Source organism: Pinus tabuliformis, chromosome 2_1, assembly GCF_031772625.1.
Source record: "Pinus tabuliformis cultivar Carrire ecotype Pingquan chromosome 2_1, CPIR1, whole genome shotgun sequence".
In the NCBI taxonomy this organism is placed as follows: Eukaryota; Viridiplantae; Streptophyta; class Pinopsida; order Pinales; family Pinaceae; genus Pinus; species Pinus tabuliformis.
Window position 1 is genome coordinate 521,082,529 of NC_142299.1, and position 17,483 is coordinate 521,100,011.

A 17,483-nucleotide genomic window follows, 5' to 3' on the forward strand; every position below is an offset into this window, starting at 1 on the left:
TTTTTCCTGCATTGGGATTTTCCGGGATGAGTTGTCCAAAAATAACGGTGTCAGTTGTGTGCTTGTTTTCTTTCAGCTTTTGATCTATAGATGTTGAGACTGTATTGTGTTTATTTTGTTATTTATATGTTTTAAATAACTTGTCTAGAATTAACAAGTAGAAGAAATAAACCAGAAGAAAATATAGATTAATTTCGAACGGATAGACATAGAAATTTCAACAAAGAAAGGGTGAGCTCTTCGCCTGAAGAACTCATGCTAAACAACCAGTGACTCAGCTAAGCAACTTGAGCAACCAAAGGTAAATCGATATACTCCAATAAGATGATTGAAATGAGAAGAGCTACCTTCCTTATATAGATTTCGTGGAGCACTTTTTCCCTCCTTTGTGGGTCCCTCACTAAGCCATTGATTTTCCCTCTCATGCAATTCAAACTTTTGGCTTAGGAAGTCCTTATTTTCCTCATGTGAACAAAACCAAAATAACTGACTTCTAACTCCTAAGTCTCCTAATAAAATCGAATGGGCCCCATCTCCTCCAAAATTGGCGGCCCCAAAATGTAGAAATAAAACTTGTTCCAAAATAATTTAGGAAGGGACATTACAGTCCTTCCTGCCGAAAAATTGCTTGTCCTCAAGCAATGCCTAAACAAGTGCCCTCTCTGACTGTTGATCACCACTATAACTACCAATAATACCAGGGTCCCAAATGTACCATTGAGTCATCCCCAATCTCAGCACTGTCTCAACATCAAGGAATCCCTCGATATCAGGGTCCCAAGCCATCCTAATCAATGTGAAGCACACTTTGCTCCACTCGCTATCCAATCAGAGATAGGTACCAGGAGCCCTTGCATTTTAGCAATAAGTAGAGCATCATGATAATGTAGGACTCTGCCCGACTCCACATGAAATTTCCCTATTGAGTAGTCCATCTCATGCATTACAAGAGTAAACTCCTGAACATGTAATCCAATCATGGTGAAATTGTAGCCTCGTCTACTCGGGCCTCCCCTGATATCCTCATGTCGATCACCCTGCCACACCGGTGAAGTTCCCCACACCATCAATGAATTAGTAAAGCCAAATGGAAGATCTGGATGACCCTTGATCCAAAATGGATCTAGAATAGACTCATAAGTCTAAAGTGTTCCTCACAGAGGAAAATGAATATCAAGGGCTGCTCTTGGGAATAGTCCTATTGCACAGATCTTTTCATTCTGAATCTACTGCAACTTGAATGGGCTGAAATGGATTTCTGATGCAGAAATTATCGCACAAAGAAGATTGCCCCTTATTCTTAGAAAATGAGGCATTTCTTATAAAAATGGCCTAAAAGGCTCATTGAAGAGATCACATCGCAAAAGGCCAAAGGGAAGGACTTAGGCCAAAGGCGGAAGGAACCCCGATTGCGACCTCCGACTTATTGCATCAGAGATAGGCCCACATGCGATATCAGGACCCAGGCGGGTCAATGTGCGATAAAGTAGGATCGGATTAGCAGATTGGGTCGGCATAGTCCATGGTATATGGAAAGAACCCTTGGGCCATTACAAATGCAATATGGCAATGCGATTATGTGATTGTGCGATGAGCACTTCATTGACAGCCGTTGGATCCAGGCAGGAATGGACGGTTGTGATTGAATCGGCGATCGACGATTAGAGGAGCAGGGACATAGACTCCCTGCTAATGTGATATGCGATGTGCGATATCAGTGATCGACGGATTGGCGGTTGGCATAGTCGAAGGGAAGACCCCGGGGCGGACCTGATGGAGTTTATTAGCGCGATTTCATAAGTTTTGAAATCCGGAAATTCAGGATTTCTGTGTATTTCCAGTGCAGACAGTGCATATATAATTAATTAACTATGATATTCATGCATCTAGCCATACACATTATATGTCGGCACTATAGCCTATGGTGGTATATAAGTTTTAAAAAGACTGGCCATGCCAATATCCCAGCCTATTAGTGCTGATTTGTTTGGTTTGATAAGTGATGGGAGAAAGTGGCCTTTAATCCTACAAAGTGATAAGCATGAAAGATTGGGCTAATGATACCAGTGATGTCAATATTCTCTATTTGATTTCATGGTATGAAATGAGAGTCGGGACTCGGGACATCTTGGCACCTGCTTTATATCTTTCCAAATGATGAAGTTGAAGTTAAAGAGTGAATTTATTATGCAGATGGTTTTTTTTGATGTATTATCTATTTAGCTTCTTTTATATTTTGTTATGTCCATTTGTATGCATAAAGATAAGAAAATCTTGTTAATATCCATGTATGAACAAACAAGTAGATAAACGAAATTCAAAAGAACAACCAATCAAAACATATTGTGGTGCCAAGGCCACTCCTGAAAACTACAAAAATAAGGATACGTGCAAGGAAGAAATAGGCCGATTAGTTCATTGGACTGAAATATAATGTTTATGTCCCTAAACTTGCAAATCTTTTGCAAATAAGACATTATAATGTCACTGCTATCTCTCTATTTTATGTGTCCTGAATTATCCTCGACGCTGAGGCTGTCTGGTTTGCAGGCATAAACATGTGATCATGTAATATTCTCTATTTTAACTTTTAAATTCTATAAATACTTTTGCTTAGCAAAAATATTTTAACCATTATGAGGTGCAAATGATACCTCTTTTCCTAGTTTCATTTTAATGCATCCCTTGTTGTAAGACATAATGGAGAGGAAATCAATGGAAAATGTTGAGCGATGAGACATATGATGTATCCTCTAATTTTATTCTTTTGCACTTTTATAACAGATTATAGTTACAGATTAGAATTGTTGAAACTACATTTCTTTCAATGATAATATTTCATAAAATAAATATTTGTGTAGTTAAAATTCAGCTTTTTTCACCTTTCATTTCCTTGTTTTTAAGTTTTCAAATGCCATATTCTGCAATACAGTCATGTCCTTTCATGATGTGACATTGCAAGCCCTGGCATGGATTATTATGTGTAGATGTACAAGGTAGGAGGAAAACAAATATAATATGGTCAATATAAACTTTATAGAATCGAGCTTACTAAAATTATCTAAATTTTCATTGGTGTTAAAATGAACACAAATGTGTGATTAGTGCCTGGAATTTAGATTAGGAGAATCTCAAAATTGAGGCTTTGGTATGCTCATTTTTTTGTTTTCCAAACTTACACTTGCATCCAATTTTCCTTTGTTTTGTATGAACATACATTTGTGGTTCTTTTCAATTAAACAGTAAGCACAAGTATGTTTACCCATCCTCATGTCGGTGTTCTACATTCTCGAGTAATCTAACTCTTTCATGTTATATAGATACAAGATAATGAGAAGATGCCTGCTTCAAAAGTCACAGAAAATCCAAAATCCATGAAGGAAGGTGCTGTTTTGATGGGGTTGCCATCATTGTCTGATTCTCCGGCAACTGATAATGTTAATTCTGCTAGAGCAGAGGCTACTGAGGAAGTAAGTGAATTTTGTAAATGGTATTTTAAAAAAGAGCTCTTAAGAAAATGTCTAATTACTGCGATTGGTAGTTTTTTGCATTTTTCTTGTGTAGTACTGTGGATAGGAAGGACTTGTAGAGTTGGCAGCCTGAAGTTAATAAATATGAGTTCAATGTTGGGAAGTTTATTTAATATTTTTTGGGTGAGTTGAAAAACGATTCCCATAGATCCTAATAGCTTGTAAAGTTGCAGGGCAAAGATCATGTTATGCAAACTCAGTCAGAATCTTTGGCAGCTTCTTTGCAACTCCAGCCTATTAATGTGCTCAAGTAGGCTTCTTTTCTTGATGCAAAATATGAGCTCCATTCTTTCGCTGTTTTTATTCATTGTTTGTCTATGCACAGAAATTGGATAGAAGTTTTTGGTTTAAGATACTTTTACTGAAATTTCTCTGACATATGGTGTCATTTTTTATATATATTGCACATAGCTAGACATATTTGCCAATATTACCTGCAACGAGCAAGCATCATCTGCTGTTTTAACTGATTAAAATAGCTATATTTTGCTCATTTGAATTGACCAGCATCCTAGTTCTTGAGTACATAGCGAGTTGGTTATTTGAACATATTTGCATGAAATGGATGATATAATTAAGAGTTGACAAAAAAATCACTGTTCAAAGCCAGCTAGGCTAAACATGTAGTATTAAACAAAATGTGGAATTTACTTGGATTTTTACAGCGGACATGCTGATGCGTTTGAGGGTGACATCAGTTCTTTTACTACACCTAGTAAGGAGAGTATTGAGGAACACAGTCTAATGTTATTACCAGCAGAGAAGGATGACACTTTGAAGGTCCTGGATCATGAGAAAACTCCTGAAAATGATGGTGAAACTTTAGGGGACAGTCAGGCTGTTTCTCTACAAGGTGATATAATCAAGAGAGGACCAATCATAGCTGAACATGTGCATGCTCAAGGTGGAGACCATAAAAGGTTTGAAGTCTATAGTATATAATATGCTGACTTATTCTTGTTTGAATTTACATTTTAGATTAACTCTGTATGGAGTCTAGACCATAAAAACATAAACTATTTGAATATAATTAGCTAAAGTGCGTGCTTGATGTATCTGGCTGCAAATATCAGTATAGTGAAATTTCTGTTTAAAATGTCATATTTTGTAATTGTTGACCTAAAGGCATATCATCTAAAGAAAAGAGTGGGTAAAAGACAGTTAATATAAGAAGTCAAGGTTATTTCAATTCTAAAGCCTGAGACAATTTAAGAGTGAACAACTGATTCCCCTGAAATACCTTTTCAGTCTGCTATTGGAAACATAATTTTTTTCGATGAAATACATATCCTGGACAAACCCACCAGGCATTCCCTTCATTCTGAGGATGGTACCTAGTAAACCGGATTCTCTAGGATTAAGGTCTATATAACAATATACTCTTTAAGAGATGAAAATGTCACTTGTGGAAATTGATCCTGGGTGCGGAGGATGACACGCCTCTCAACCACCTGGGCTAGACCCAATTGACATTAGAGACATAACTTTAAATGCAAGTTCTTACAACACAATCTTCTAGGCAAACCAAGGAGAAAGGATACCAAAGTGTCTTGATTAAGAGAAAAAAGAAAGGAATTTCAGCTGTCTAGGGTAACTTAACATGCATAAATGAGATCTGAAAATTTACAGCGGATATAACAACAGCAAAACAGCTCTTAAAATTTTCAAAGATGATGTCAAATCACTTAATGAAATTGCCCTTATGTCAAATCAGTAAGACATATATAGCTATAAATAACAATACATGAATAACATAGATGGTTAAAAATCAAATCTGGGAATTACACATGTTGCACAGCCAAAAACTTCATTAAAATCATAAGATGAAGGTGTCACAAATACCGTAGCCTTATCACAAGGCTAGTACAATCCACTAGCTCTCCAAAACCATAGCTAGGGAAAACAATGGATACCCTAGCTCAACCAATGAGCTTTGAACATGCAAGAGTCACTCAAACAAGTCCTTCAAGGAAAAATATCTTCCTTTCTTCTTCACTATATATAATCTAGTGTTTTATTACAAAACCCTAATCTCAAATCTCCAATAGATAAACCCTAATGTTAGACTTCAAGATGCTCCACAGGTATGAAAATCTAGCAAGTCGAAGTGAGAGATCAAGCACAAATGATTCGCCAAGAGAGAGGAGGTGACTACAACACTCCTCTCCTAGTTCACATCCTCTACACAAGAGTGAAATAAGAATGAATACAATGCCATTAAGGAGGGCTCTCTCACTATATATATATATATATATATAGAGAGAGAGAGAGAGAGAGAGAGAGAGTAATAGTATAGTGTGGGCCTAGCCCTTGCAAGCATCCTATGATAAGCTCATGTAGGCCACTGAGGTGAAGTGACCCACTCAAAGGGTACACATGTCATGTTCCAAGGTAATTTTGTACACAACACAAGCTCCAAGATAGCTACTCAAGTTGTTTGCAACCTTGCCAAGCTCATATGAACTCCATTGTTCCACCTAAGCCATGTAATCCAATGTGTTAGCTGCCCCTACAATAACATTGTCATAACCTAGGCATCCTTGAGCCAACTCCAGGAATCCATCAAGGAATCCAAGCTACACCATGCCATCTAGGGATCAATGTCCTTCCCCAAGATGCATAATGCTTCCCCTCCTAAGTACTTGTTAACCCCTAGATTTGCCCCCTAGCAAATATGGAGGGTTAAGGGTCAACACATTTCATTTAGGCTGCAGTGTCTAAAATATATTTAGAGATAGCTTTGCTTGAGCTAAGTGTTGGTTCCGATGGAGTTAAGCTATAGTATTGGTTCAATGATGATATGGTTTAGATACATATTTTACAAAAGGTTTCATTGGATTGGAGAGAGTCGCTATTTTTAGTGGTTCCCCTACTTTTTAGGAGATGGGATTCAAACACTTGCATGCTAGTAATGATGGTATATTTGAGATCGTTGTGAGCTCATGATTCTGGTGAGCTACTTTTGGGTGACATGCGAGACATGGTTATTTTCAATAGGGGGGTTGCATGTCAAATTTGCTCACAAATTTGCAGTGCATACTCATTGAAAATTAAGTTTGATGAGTGTAGTTTCATAGACGTGAGACATTTTATTTTTAGCAGGTATTTGCATGTTGGTTCCAATAGCAAATTCAAACTCCTCACTGAAACATGAGTTCGTTGACTAGTGCTCATGTAGGGGTGACACAGGGCAATCTTTGGTGACGACATGTAGTAACATCTGATTTTGACACATGGTAGCTTGTGAGGGTGACATGTGGAGAGATCTGGATGCATGCATGAGCTAGAGTGAAGTGTCAAGTCATTTGAGTTGGCCTAGGTGTGTCAGTGAGTTAACTAGGTCGCTTGGGTGAGTCAACTAGTAACTACTAGGAAGCAATCATGAATATAGGAGTGACTTAGCATCTTCTAGATGTAACTAAGTCACATGCATGCATGTAGGAGTCTATAGGGTTTTCTCTCAACTTATCTAAATGCATGCATTCTCCTCCCCACTACACTTATCTTCAGTGTTCCACGGGGTCGCGTCCCCCCCTGGGGGTTGAGTTTCCTAGCTCCCCCGCGCTCCGGGGACTTGGGGACGAGAGGGGGTTGTTTTCCCATGCTCCCAAAAAACAAGGTATGTAAGGAAACTTGCTAAGGGGTCGTTTCCTCTAGTTTGGGTTGTCGGGGTTTGTGGGGGGTTGTTTCCGTTGCCCAATTTCAATTTTTTTTAGATCATAATTTTTTTTTTAATTTGTTTTGACTACGGGCAAGGGTTTTAGACTTAGTTTTTTCATTGTTTAAGGCTTGAAGCCTGATGCCCTCACTCCACCATTCTATTTTCTAACTCGCTGCTGCTGGACGCTGTCGACACCATCGAAACCTATCGATGCCATCCGTTGCTGGACCGTGGACGCCATCCGCCACTGGACCGTAGACACCATCACTGCTGGACAATGGACCTGGACATCGACGCTGGGCGCTGGACGCCATTGAAAGTTGAAACCACCGTCGCTGCTGCACGCCGTCTCCGTCCAAACACCTGAAGCTACTAAGGTTGACCTGTCCAACACCTAAGGCTTCAAGCCTTCATTCTTGAACCGCGACTTGAACTGCAGGCAACCCCCTTCATTCTTGAACCACGACTTTGAAGTTTTTAATTTTTTTTTTTCAGTTGCACAATTGCAGCGTCGATCGACAGTCTTTACCTGGCCACAGTGTGCACAGTAACTTGTGAGTACCCTGTTTTTTTTTCATTTTTTTGTAAATTGTAAATTATTTTAATTCTTCTATGTTTACTGTGTGCCTGTAAGCTGCGTTATTTATTTATTTATTTACTTTTTTGTAATTTTAAAATTTTAAAATTTTTCAGTGTCGAAACTTGATTGTGTTTTTTTCATTTTTTTTGTAATTTTGTAATTTTTAAATTTTTTAGTGTTGACTGTGTATTAATTTTAATTTTTTTCTTATTAATTAAAAAAAAACATTTAGTGTTGAATGTGTGTGCTATTAGTATTAGTCAACCTTTGTAATGTTTTTAAATTTTTTTATTTTCACTACAGGCTACAAGTTACGTTCAACTCACAACTATGAGTCAGAGTGAGACTTCTTCCAGGAATAGTGGGAATAGTGACAACAACTATAGTGGTAGTGAGCCACATGATGCACAAGAAGAAATTGAAAGCAGTCACAGGAGGGCAAGAAACTAGAATAGGCCTTTGCATGGGGTAGATTCTGAAGGCCCACCAAGAGATCTGGAAAAATTTGCAAAGGGGACATTTAATCCTCTAAAACCACTTCTAATCTATGTAACCAGACTTCCGAAAAAAATCCAAAAGTTGGTGGTGGCTCACGTGATTGGGTCTGCAATATTTGTGGGCATTAGTTTGTTGGCAGCTATACGAGGGTGAAGCAACACATTTTGGCTATTATAGGTAAAGGAGTCAATATGTGTCCCTCAAAGAACCTGAATTCAACTCAAAGAGAGCAACGTTGGTGGCTAGAAAGGGCAGCCACTGGAAAAGGATTGTTTTCTAGCAGACATGTTGATCCATCCACAAATATTCCTCCATCCAGTGCTTCATCAAAAAAGACAAAGGTTTATACTGGTGCATCTCGTTCTTGTGCAATGGGTGCCACAGTTTCTGGGATGTTCAATGTTCTAGATCGAGATGACACAGATGATGCAATTGGCAAATTTATTTTTGCCAATGGAATTCCCTTCCATGTTGTTTGTTCTCCTTATTACAAGGAAATGGTCCAAGCAATTGCAAGAATAAAACCTTCATATGTACCACTCGGAGAACATAAGCTACAAACAACAATTTTAGATAAACAAGTGTCTAAACTTGACGTGCAAAAAGAGAGAATGAGACAAACATGGTTGAGGTTTGGTTGCTCTATTGTTGTGGTTGGATGGACTGACATCCGAAAATGCCCACTAATCAACATCATAGTGACATCTTTAGAAGGTCCATTCTTTGTTAAAGCTGTTGATTGTTCCTGGAAAGCACAAGGATGCATCTTTCCAATTTGAGCTTCTTCGAGAAGCTATAGAGGATGTTGGGACTGGTAGTGTGCTGCAGGTTGTGACAGATGCAACAATAGTTTGTAGATCAGCTGGGTTATTGATTCAAAGAAGGTATCAACATATTTTTTGGACTCCTTGTTGTGTGCATGCACTCAATAATGCATTGAAGGACATTGGCAAGATTTAGTGGATATCAGACTTGGTGACAACTGCAAGAGATGTGCAGATGTTTATCTGCAACCACCACACCTCCTTGGCCATGTACAGGGCTCACACGAGGAAGGAATTACTCAAGCCCACTGATACTAGATATGCTAGCTATTTTCTCTTATTGGAGAGGATGCTAGAGGTACAAGCACCTCTACAATCCTTGGTTGTGAGTTCAGAGTGGGGAAGGTGGTCAGATTCAAAGACAGACACGGGGAAGAAGGTCAGGCTTCAAGTGTTGGACAATGATTGGTGGGCAGATTGTTCTTATTTAGTGTCACTCTTGGGCCCTATTGTGGAGGTCATTCGTTACGTTGATTCAGATGCTCCTAGCCTTGGAGAAATCTATGAGACCTTTGATAACATGTTGGGTCATGTGAAGGCAGCCATTCAGCAGAGGGAGCCGCCATTAGAGTTCTATACATCCCAGATTCGACTCATCATTCAGCGTAGGCAGGATCGCATGAACTCACCATTGCACATGATAGCATATGCATTAAACCCAAAATGGTATGTTGAAAGACCTGGGAGGGTGCCTCCTATTGATGATCCTGAGGTAAATAATGGCTTCCTAGATGCAATTGCAAAGATGTACAATGAGGAGGAGGGGGCAAGATTTCGAAGATAGTTTGTTCAGTTTGCATCTCTTAGTGGCCCCTTCAACACATGTGGTTTTCAAGCAGATCACATAGATCTAGCCCAAGATGACCCGATTGGTTGGTGGAGGATGCATGGGGATGGTGCTCTAGAGCTCAAACATCTAGCCATGCGTTTGTTGTCTCATATTGCTAGTTCCTCTGCAACAAAGAGGAATTGGTCCACATATAGCTTCATCCACTCTATCAAGAGGAACAAGCTTACTTCTAAAAGAGTGGAGAAGTTAGTTGCTGTGCACAGTTCCCTACGTCTTGAGCATAGGAAGACACTTGAGTATTTGAAGGGACCAACAACACAATGCGATGTTGATCTAGAGGATGATGCACATGTAGGTATGGAGGAGAGACTTAATGAGAGACAAATGGGGTTGGTTGGTGTGCCACTTAGCATGTTTGAGAATGCTAGTGATTCAGATTCAGATGGTGATATGGTTGATCCTGATTTATTCATGCAGCAGCTGGATGCAAAGACTAGCGTGACATTACCTTGAGAAAAATTATGCTCGTTTATATTTTGATATGTTGATGTTCTAACTTCTTATGTTATTCTTACTTTATAAAATTTTGACTCTTGATGTATCAGACTTGACTTTTATAATTTTATTCAAGATTCAGTATTCAATGTTCATAGTAGGTACTTGGAAGTGGAACATCAAGATTCAATATGCTTTAATGGTTAATCATAATGTATGATGTATGATGTAACTGTTGATGTATGCTGTATGATTATAATTATATCAATGATCATGCTTTGCAACTTTTCGTTTTAAATTTGTTTCAGTTATAAACTTATATGATTCATTGATTTATAAACTATATGTTATATTTATAAGTTTTTAAGACCTTGACGTTCCCCCACATTTCCTAAAAATTGGTGGGGAGCTTCTGCATAGGCCACTCCCGAGTATCCTCGCTCCCTCGCCTCCTCGTCTTGGAAACTTGGTGGAACATTGCTTATCTCTCTGTCTCTCTCTCTAATTTGACCTTAGTTGGACTAAGATCATCTCCTCTTCTCCCATGTGTATTGCTAGTCCATCTCCACGTCACCCTAGTTCTCCACCAATTGAACTCCAATTCATCCTCAATTCACTCCACTAAACCTTAGTTAATTCAAAGCGCATGGCTTGTCTACTCCCCTCATCTCTCAAGCCTACTCCATCTTTCTTCACTTGATTGTTAATCTTACTCCTCGACATCTCCACTCCATCCACAATGCATGTTTTCTTTCTAGTATTTAGCAACTTGACTGAGATAGACTCTAATCAAACTAAAGTGCATCAACACTCTTCTATTAGGTTGACACCACTCAAACTATACTCAAGCACACTTCAGCCTGTGTTGACTCAACTACTCCATGGTCTAACTCAGAGCGCTTGGCACTTTATTCTACCTTTCTCCGGGATTATAGGATTCGTACTCACTTGGAGTTTTGGATTGAAGTGTCTCTATTAACCACCACTAGTGGGTAACCCATAGTAGAAATTTTCTCCTAGAAAGATGCATGTAAACCAGTTGTAAGGGCTCAGATGATGGTGTAAGTGATGCCACATCAGCATACAAGTCCTGGGTCATCTGCCAAGTGCACGGTACAACTGTCAGCCTGGGTGGGCAAAAGTTAACTAGATGCATCTTCCTCATCCAATAGGTGAATCTTGAGCAAACTCTGAATGTCGCTGGGGATCCATGGAGTGATGTCTACTGCTGTGGAGGTCCATGGCTCTCAACACACACACTATATGTGCCAATGTAGCCCTCTGGAGGGTTAGGACCCCGTATAGGGAGACCAAACCCAAGATGGAGACCACTTGCATTCTTGTATAAGATCCAATGCGTCCCCTAACCTTCCAATACAACAAGTCATCAAGGAAATTGAAGAAAAGAGCATACAAACCATGGACAACAGGCCGGGAATTCATAATGGCATGCCTTTCCATAATGGGCTTTGGCATGTGCGAATGTCTCCAAGCTCCAAATGGGGTTAACCAAGTATCCTATTAGGTTGTTTCTACTTCTAAAGGGGATAATATGTCCAAGGTACATCCTTTTAAAGGTGGTGGCATGTGGTAAAGGGATGAATGGAGTAGGGAATGAAAAGGGGCAACCCTGGGCCACATGCTGGGGTGCAAGGGTTGTTAGTAAAAGGGAAGCCCACACTTGGGCATGTAATGTATAGGAGGGAGCAATTGTGGTACATGAGGTGCCTCGACCTTGATTTTTCCACCCTTCTTTATATTCTTTTTACCTTTTATGATTTTTCTTTAATTAACTAGTCAGGGTTCAAGGGTAAGAGCATGTTGTGTGAGATATAGCATTGGATACCCTTTTTAAGGTAGGGAAGTTCATTGCCCAGTAGGGGATGGGACAATCATGGGTTCCTAAATGATAAATGAGGATCATCTAGGGCCTATAGGAACCAGGGTGATGGCCAAGATGATGGGGTAGAGCTCATGCATTGGCTTTTGCCCACGTGCTAAATGTGTTTGTCCGACCACATTTTGCATTTTGTGGTACATTTTCTTGTTGAATGTGGCCAATTATGATTTTACTTCTATTTTCAACTGCATCAACCTCCGGGGCATCATTCGAGGCCCGACCCAAGGTGTGGGCAAGGGGAAGGGGAAGACTAGCCCTATGTGGACCCAGGTAGGAGAAATGATAGATGGGGCTATAATGAGTGTAAAGTGGGTAATATATATGGATGAGGGAGCGGGACCACACAACCAAAATCGGGGTTTCACATGTAATACCATCTCTAAAGCCAAAAGGTCAGTAAAAGAGATCCCATGGGAATAGAATCCAAGGTTAACATCCAAAAGGGGTCTAGGGAACAGGAGCACAGACCTAGCTCATTCTTTCCACCGAATCTCCCCATTTATCCATGCCCATAAGTGTCCATGATGAGCAAACTACTCAATGACCATGCATACCTTTAGGTTTGGGAGGCCCACCTTCAAACATACGATCATGGCAGATGGGTGAGGGACCACATGGCTAGTTCAGGTGGCAGAGAAGTGGCACAACGAGCTAGTTGGTGGCTGCAAGGGGCTGCTGGCTGCCGGCTGACGACCATCTTGGAGAAAAAATTTCTCCTAGGGACATCGCCCACAAAATGGTGGGTAACAAGTATCATCCTTCATTCTTTGCCTCTTGTCTAGCCTTTGCCTCTACCTCGATCCTCTAGGGACATCAGTCGACACCACCCAATCTTGCTGAAGCTGCCTAATCTAAGCCTTAAAATATGGTAGATTAAGCTTAGCATGCTTGATGAGCTTAACCTCAATCTCGAAGGATTAGGTATCTAACAGCAATGCTGTGCCATCAGCTGAATTTGATTTGTCCTTTTTATCCTTCACGTCACTTCCACTGCTATTGGACAAATTTCTAAATCCACCTACAATGGCATTATGGTTATATTTAGAGGAGGAGGGAGACGAGAAGTTTTTCCTTCATTCAATGCCTCCTTTCTATTCCTCATTAACCTGTTTTATTAACTGAGAGTGTACTTTTTGAATGGAGAAAATATACTTTTATTACATTTTTCAAATTTTTAGGGAGATGGTTAAACATCGAGGCTTAAGCTTACTGTTATATCACTGCATCTTTGCATGTATTCCTTCCAGTTCCAAGTTAAAGACATACTAGAATAATAATTTAATGTAAAATCATAGGAATGTAAACTCTTATGAACAAAGGAGTCTAGGTTGAATTTGATTTCTGGAACAGTGAAAGTAATGGATCTCATTGGCACTTTATGTTCTCCATTCGAATCTGGAAGAATGTGTAATGCCTGATATTTCCTACAGTTTGTGTTTATAGAATTTAGCTTTCTATTGTCCATAGCAGCCCTTTTACTTGTTTCCTAGAATGATTCACTGGCTTATGGCAGATACATTAAGATGGGTTGCTTTCAGTCCTTTTGAAAACTTTATTATCTTCCATTTAGAATATTTATATCTTTTGAAATATGTTAGTCATAATTTTAGTTTCAGAAGATGGAATATCTGAATTTATTGTTTGAGGCATAGCACGAGTCTTCTAAATAATCTGACTGAAGATGCAGTCTGTTTTTAGGAAGCCTAAAATGCAATCCTTTTGAGGGTTTATGGATTTGAGACTTTTAGTTGTCATCCTAAATTTTGTTTTAGATATTGTTTGTCTGAGCTTTGACATTGATGGTTTTTTTCTGAATTTTTAGCAGCAGTGACAAGCAACTGTTTCAGCCTCATATAGAGCGAAAGTTAAGTGGGTCTTCATCATTTAACAGGATTAATATTACACAGTCTACTGATTGCCTTTACAGGCAATCGAATTTAGCAGGCATGTTGAGTATCATATGTATACTTCAATTTTTCAACATCGATGCTTCTTTTAACATTTTAGTTTTGACTTGTTGGCTGGAAGGAGTATGGGATGACATATTTTTAGTGCAGGCAACCCAGATAATTTGAGAGAAAGGTCAAAGGCACCTATTGTACATCAAAAGGGGCGTTTCAAAATTATGCACGGGGATATGGTTCCAGGGGAGGTGCGTTTTGCAATTTTCCAGAGTTTTTTTGTTTTATTACAATTTGGATTTAGATGCCTTGTATTCCAAAGACACTGCTTCTATATTACCACTAACATTTCGATTTAAAATTCTAAAATTTTTTAGTATGTAATTGATTTTTGGAAAGCATCTTTTCCTATGATATAAATGACTAGATAATGAAATCTATGAGCTACTGGAAAAAGTGGGTGCCTTTTATTTAACAACTCATGAAAGGCCTTTACATGGAACACTTGGGAGATTGTGCCCACTTTTCTGTTGTTGTTTGGTTGTTTGTTAAGGATTTCTAGGTGGCTGGAGCCTGGCTCTTTGGCTTATTCCGAGGAAATTCTACTTCTTTTTGAATCTTCATTCTATTTTTAAAAGTTCTTCCACTATGATTAAATATTTTTGTGGCTGTAGGACAGTGCACCTCTCTTTGAAAGGAGGAAGGATTATGATGCTCATTAGTAATGGATTAGTTTTTGAAAAATCCTCAGAAGCTATATATATATATATATATAGCTTCTGAGGATTTTTGGAAAATGACACTTCTGACGCTTCACTTCCAAAAAACGTACCTGCTTTGCCCCCACTTCATGCAACATTGAGTGTGATAAAGAAAAGCGGATCATTGACGTAGAACCTAGTGCCACCATTGCGGCCTCAGTGATCCAACTAAATGAGACTAAATGAGAAATGAAATGAAATGAAATTTCTATTAATGCCCCATAAACACTTGATAGTTCAGTGGGACTTGATATCACACCAGTCATGAGATTGCTATACAAAAATAAGGGGTTCCCAAGATGCCCTTCCTAAGATTATAATAGTGAAGTGGAAAACTAGTAAATCAATGACCGTAAATAAAACAACATATCAAAAGTTGGGACTACAAGAGGGTTATCTTGGGTAGGGACCCTAGAATGCGAGGAGAGATCTGGTAAAGAAACAATATTTTCTACACTGTAGTAAGTCTATAACCATATGAAGGGGAGCATGACCTACTTTCCATTTGAACCAATCACGTGGATGTTTGTACCCACTGCCTGTTGGATAATGTCATTAGGAGAGTGGCTCATGTTGAGAGGGCCCTATGGAGTAATCCTAGGTGGCATCTATTGATTTTTGAAGAGATTTATATACTGATAATTTCTTTTGATGATATAATTCATTTACACATTCTTATCCATGATTTCATCATTAAGCAAATTACACAGAAGACATCAACAATTAAGACGGTAGGATCATAAAGAGATAACCACACAAAGAACACAATATTTTAGCGTGGGAAAACCCACTAAGGGGATTGTAATGACCAAAAGTCATATACGCAGCAAAAATATTAAAATACTTCGTAGACAAAGACATCCATGAGAGGACAATAATTGTAAATTGTATATTGTATTGATGTAGGATGAGTACAAATGAGAATGAGGGCCCTGTATATATCAGTGTTGCGAACATCTCAATAACATCTCAATTTGATCTCAAAATCACGATTTTTTGGCCTAGCCGATGTTTGCCAATTTTTAAAGATATTTTTATGGTATCTTAATTTTGCCAATGTTTGCCGATTTTTTACTGATATTTTTCCGATTTTTAAGATATTTTGGTTTTCTAGACCCTTGCAGATTTTATCCCGATGTCGATGTTCACAACATTGGTATATATAGCCAAGTAAGTATCCTTTCATTTACGGTAATGTCCTTAGGGACATACCTTTTCATTAATTGCTAACTAGTTAATTATTAATCTTATTTGTTGTCTTTTACATTATTTGTGTTTATTTTTATATAAATTTAGTTTGTTACATTGTCATCCCCTTCAAAAAGCTTTGTCCTCAAAGCTTACTCATGAAGGATTGGTTCTCTTCTGTTGATTGGCATATCTTCTTATTTCTGAGCTTTCATCTTTGTTGATACAAAAAGATATGAAGTTCTGACTGATAGACAAAATTGTCGTACTGAAAATAGATCAAACCATCCTATATTGATCTTCTGGGCAATCTTTTAACCCTTGGAGCTGTGTGATGAATAGTTATCGTATGACTGGATTGAGCTCACTTCAGTATTCTTCGGAACATAAGTTTGTTGTTTATGTTCTGCATGATATAGATTTGTAGATTTATTAAGGCGTCTATTCTTGTGATTTGAATGTAGATAAGGAATTTTTCTTGTTTGAACTTCCTTAAACGTTTTTATGGCAGTTCCCTAATTTCCATCAGGCATTGTTGTTGTTGACTTAACTACTGAATCCTTATTTGGGGTGTCCTCTGTTTGAACGACAACCTCTGATTACGTTTTTACTTCAATAGGGTTTGGATTTACCTGAACTGCGAGATTAGTGGTATTGATGTTTGTTTCTTCAGTTTGCATTGTTACATCTAGAGATTTTGATGCTTCTTTTGTGACAAGTTCTTTGAACCTATTCGTCAATGATTTATTTGCGTCCTTAAATTTTTTAATCTGTTTGTGCATATTTTGATTATGATTTTTGAGACGTAAGCATTCTTCATTCTTTGAGTCAACTTATTTTGGCCTTCACGCTTCTAGTCTTTTAAACACTTGATTTGTTCTACTAATGTTTGGTTAAGGCTCTTTAAACATAAATTTTCTTCTTTTTGTTCTAATAAACACTGCTTGAGTTCCTTCTTTGATTCTTTAGCTTTCTTGACTTGTTTGAGTAGTTTTTCTTGGTGATCTCTGAGGCGTGGAATTTCTGTCTTTGCTGCAGATGACTTCTTCAAGCTCTTTTCGCTTCTTTGATATAGTTTTTTCGTTATCTTGAAACATAAAGTCTGAGACATCCTTAAGGTCTTCTAATGAAGATTTTATTGATTTTGATTTACTTGTTATGTCTTGAAATGTGACCATCTTCCCTTTATAAGGAAACATCAAAACTTTTCTCTCTATGTTTAACATGAATGTACCCAAATCGTTAAACCAGGGTTGACCGAGTATGATGTCTGTCGTTTTATCCGTCCTTACAACATGAAATCGAGATATGTACTCATAATGACCTATTGTCACTTGTAGATCACTAATTTTATA

At 38.4% G+C, this 17,483-nt stretch overlaps 1 protein-coding gene across 5 annotated transcripts in view; it reads left to right on the plus strand.

Annotated features, from left to right (window-relative positions):
* The first annotated feature begins 3,324 nt into the window (after window positions 1–3,324).
* The window catches only part of LOC149201239 (uncharacterized), a 120,138-nt gene continuing 105,979 nt past the window's right edge, over window positions 3,325–17,483 (plus strand). For 3 of the 5 annotated variants that reach the window (XM_089402900.1, XM_089402901.1, XM_089402904.1), the window contains exons 1-5: window positions 3,325–3,470; window positions 3,698–3,780; window positions 4,196–4,450; window positions 14,101–14,222; window positions 14,336–14,430. In XM_089402900.1, coding sequence (XP_089259026.1) covers window positions 3,339–3,470; window positions 3,698–3,780; window positions 4,196–4,450; window positions 14,101–14,222; window positions 14,336–14,430 — 687 coding nt within the window. In that variant the 5' untranslated portion in view covers window positions 3,325–3,338. The remainder of the gene's footprint in view (window positions 3,471–3,697; window positions 3,781–4,195; window positions 4,451–14,100; window positions 14,223–14,335; window positions 14,431–17,483) is intronic. The other 2 variants (XM_089402902.1, XM_089402903.1) reach the window with 2 other exon arrangements.